At 37.2% G+C, this 3,568-nt stretch overlaps 1 protein-coding gene across 4 annotated transcripts; it reads left to right on the forward strand.

The window, feature by feature from the left end:
- Nucleotides 1–782: 782 nt before the first annotated feature.
- On the forward strand, nt 783–3,529 carry LOC123966515. Of its 4 annotated transcripts, none has more exons than XR_006824007.1 (5): nt 783–996; nt 1,619–2,289; nt 2,449–2,494; nt 2,589–2,702; nt 3,214–3,529. XR_006824007.1 is itself a non-coding variant. In XM_046042664.1 (5 exons), the coding sequence occupies exons 2-5, from the start codon at nt 1,727–1,729 to the stop codon at nt 3,254–3,256; spliced, it is 744 nt and encodes a 247-aa protein (XP_045898620.1). In that variant the 5' UTR covers nt 783–1,163; nt 1,619–1,726; the 3' UTR covers nt 3,257–3,529. The 4 variants fall into 4 exon arrangements, 2 of the variants coding, with proteins under 2 accessions (XP_045898620.1, XP_045898619.1); XM_046042664.1 differs by having other exon boundaries at nt 783–1,163; nt 2,611–2,702; XM_046042663.1 differs by having other exon boundaries at nt 2,611–2,702.
- The last annotated feature ends 39 nt before the right edge of the window (nt 3,530–3,568 follow it).

Here is a 3,568-nt window from a genome sequence, read left to right on the forward strand (position 1 = left end):
CCGCACTTACGACAATTTCCCTGCATTATTAAAAATTACCGTTTAGTGACATATTCATCAGTCAGTCTTACAAATATGTGTTACTTTTTTCAGCCCTAAGTTTTTATTTTAAAAGTAGAAATTATGTATATGAGTCGCACGTTTTGCTAGTGTAGACTTTTTCACAACTGTCGAATGTGCTGATGATGAATGGGCCTAAAACTATGGAGCTAAATTAGGGCCAAATGTTTTGTTAATTTGAAAAAAGAAATTGTAATCGAAAAACTAAAACTTGAAATTGAAAACTTAATTTTTTGTCTAAAACTTAAAAAATACAACCATGTACTCAAACTAAAAATAAGTTTGCCAATTTTTTTCAGTTTAAATAAAATATTGATTTATTTCTGGAAGTATTTTGAAGAAATTATTTGTTTTTTATTTTTCACTTTTCCATATTTTGATATTTTAGGACTTTTATTTTTCAGTTCCACGTTTTATGTTTTCAGAGTCAAAGCTTTTTTTTTTTTACAGCATCAAATCTTTTTTTTACAGCTTCAGATCTTTTTTTTTCACTTTCAAATCTATTTTTCACTTTCAGATCAGTAATTTTCAGTTTCAGACTTTTGGCCCCGATTTTGCGTGGGGGGCGTGGTTTCAACGGAGAGGGGCGTGGAATCATGAGTGACAGTCTAACAAAGAAGGAAGAAGACTCTCCTCAGTCATGTTGCCTTCACGAAACGTAGGCACTGCGAGAATCATGGCTCAATGCTTTCTATCCACCATATGCATGTAAACAAACTAATGCCAGTGGCTAAGTTCCCTTGAAAAAGCTGTTTTGGACAATACGTGGGACCAATTACACTATACGAGCAATAAATTGTGCCAGTTTGTGCAGTTCAGCAGCTACACTTTAAGAAGGAACTTCTCCCACTTACACATACGACCATGAACGCACCGCTGTATTCACTCGCCATGGCGTCCGCAGCGCCAAGGCAACCCGCTGGCGCCAGTGCACAGGTAAGACATGTGAAATATATGGGCCGTTTAGAATATATTCTTTGGTGACATTATCCCACAGTGGATAATTATTTTATCGTAGGGACACACATAAAGGGAAAATGCGTTTGAGTTTGACAACTGGACAAAGCTGAAAATGAAGCATCGCTTGGATTAGCATGAACTAAGTTAGCTCCATCCTACTAAAGCTAGCTAGTGTTTTCAGTAACTAGCTAAAGTTCTTTTATGCCTTTAACGTGGAATTTTCTTTGTTAACCTCTGTTTGTCAGAATGTCGACCATAACTCGACAGTGGCTGCAGCTGCACAGAGTCTTATAAACCTAAAAAATATAGATAACGACTGACTTTATGTTGTTAGAAATGTATTGCCTTTTCATGGTTAAGTTACTTTATGTTACATAGCATAACGTTAACCTTTCCAATCCTCTTTGATAGTGTATTCTGATACATAAGTTAGGCTGTGTTCTAAGTTTGCCCACTTTGCATATTTTGTAAGGCATAACTGTCATGCTGTTTGTTACATGTATGTGAGATGAAGTAATTTAATAATACTAATAACTAATAGTAAAAGTAATTTAATGTGACCAGTGCATTAATGTAAAATCATATTTGTCTATTTTAGGAACAACTGAAAACAGACCTTCTTCACAGACTTCTGAGTAAAATTTCCCAGGTCACACAGAGACTCCCGCTAGATGTGGGCTATTTGCAGTTTGTAGTCAACCAGGAGATGGTCCTGTTTAGGTCATTGTCAGGCCAAGTTGAGATGCCACAAGATGTTGTAAATGCATTGACAGAGTTGTCAATACTTGTCAATGCAGAGGACAGCTCTAATATGAGTCTTTGTCAGGTGCCAGTGTTGCAAGCAGAAATGGGACGGCCAAAATATGTTGTGTCTCATCAGCAACTACAAAGCCTGGTAGAAATGTCCCTACCAGTGTCATGCATTGCAAAACTTCTGGGTGTATCTGAGAGGACAGTGAAACGGCGCATGCATGAATATGGCCTTTCCATAATGCAGTATTACAGTACCTTAACTGATGAACAACTTGACAATTTGGTGAGGTCGGTGAAGGCCAGAACACCACATGTAGGGTGCAGAATGATGAAAGGAATCCTGCAGGCCATGGGTCACCGTGTCCAGTGGAACAGGGTGTCTTCATCCATGCATCGTGTAGACTCCGTTGGTGTACTCTCAAGACTGACAAGGTTGGGGTGTGTTGCAAGAAGGACTTATTCTGTCCAGGGTCCTCTGCACTTGGTGCATATCGACACAAATCATAAGCTCATCAGGTAGGTCATATATTTTTGCTCAGTATGATAAATTAAAAATGAAAACATTAATATTCCCCCAAAATTCCCCACCACATTTTTAACACTGTTGTTTTGCATCAGCAAAGAAATTTACACAAGTACTACATCAAACTGATTCAGTGTCGTCCCCCCCAACAGATATGGCCTTGTTATTTTTGGAGGGATTGATGGCTTCTCACGAAAGGTATGATGACTACTAAATGAGATTCAAAATGACAGGCATGGTTCTACTTCTTGTTATAGATTTGAAAAATGAAATGCTTTCATTTAATTTCCAGTGAGTGATATTCTCTTCTTCAGATCATGTACCTAGGTGCTGCGACCAATAATAAAGCATCCACTGCACTTGATTTCTTCTTTGAGGCAGTGCAGAAGTATGGCTTTCCATTAAGGTAAGAGCAAGTGTGGTTCACTGTGGTACTTCCTATCTCAGTCATTTGTGTATCAACTGCTTGTTAAGGATGTACATGGTTTTCCATTTGACAGTTCTCAAACAAATGGTATACTGGTCATGAGCACCAGTATTCTTCATTTGACCAATGTTTTGTCCAGTAAGATGACCATAAACAAAAGGCATTTTAAACAATTAAAATGCCTTTATTATAATGGCATGGTCATATAAGAATTAAAATGCGTGCTAAAACACATTTTGGTATCAAGCTTCCATCAGGGACTCCCTGATGCCAAAGCACGTTTAAGTGGGCATTTAAATTTTGTAAATACCATTACAATAAAGGCATTTTATTTGTTTAAAAGAGAGTGCTTTGGATTTTTTTGTCTTGTATTTTTATAATACATAAAGATGTTAGAAGTTAGCATATCTTCTATTTTTTTGAAACATTTAATGATGCATTTTTATTTAAAAAACTTTTTATTTATTTATGTGTGACGGTTTCTTTTTAGAGTAAGAGGTGACCAAGGATTGGAAAACGTTGGTGTTGCGTGATGCATGTTCACCATTAGAGGCTGTGGAAGGGGGAGTTTCCTGTCAGGAAAGAGTGTACACAACCAAAGGTATGTTTTCTTTATTGCCTGTGAAGTGGTCACACACATCCAGAAGCCTCAACAACAAACAACACAAAACATGACGCAAAGGTCTGCACACTCTTCCAAACTCTCTGGGCACTTAATATTTACCAGATCCAAATGTGAAAAAGATGGTCAAAACAAAGAAACCACATAAAACACCTAACATGAAAGGCACATAACAGGGCAAGTATTAAACTCTTCTAAATAAGTCAGATCCACATAGATCAAA

This window comes from Micropterus dolomieu, unplaced genomic scaffold (genome assembly GCF_021292245.1).
Source record: "Micropterus dolomieu isolate WLL.071019.BEF.003 ecotype Adirondacks unplaced genomic scaffold, ASM2129224v1 contig_13596, whole genome shotgun sequence".
Classification (NCBI taxonomy): Eukaryota; Metazoa; Chordata; class Actinopteri; order Centrarchiformes; family Centrarchidae; genus Micropterus; species Micropterus dolomieu.

What these genes read in the sequence shown, in the direction of transcription:
- LOC123966515 (XM_046042663.1), top strand. Translation starts at nt 925, where the DNA reads ATGAACGCACCGCTGTATTCACTCGCCATGGCGTCCGCAGCGCCAAGG. An exon ending in CCGCTGGCGCCAGTGCACAG is followed by an intron (nt 997 to 1,618) that starts GTAAGACATGTG and finishes TGTCTATTTTAG; the next exon opens with GAACAACTGAAAACAGACCT. An exon ending in ACAAATCATAAGCTCATCAG is followed by an intron (nt 2,290 to 2,448) that starts GTAGGTCATATA and finishes CCCCCCCAACAG; the next exon opens with ATATGGCCTTGTTATTTTTG.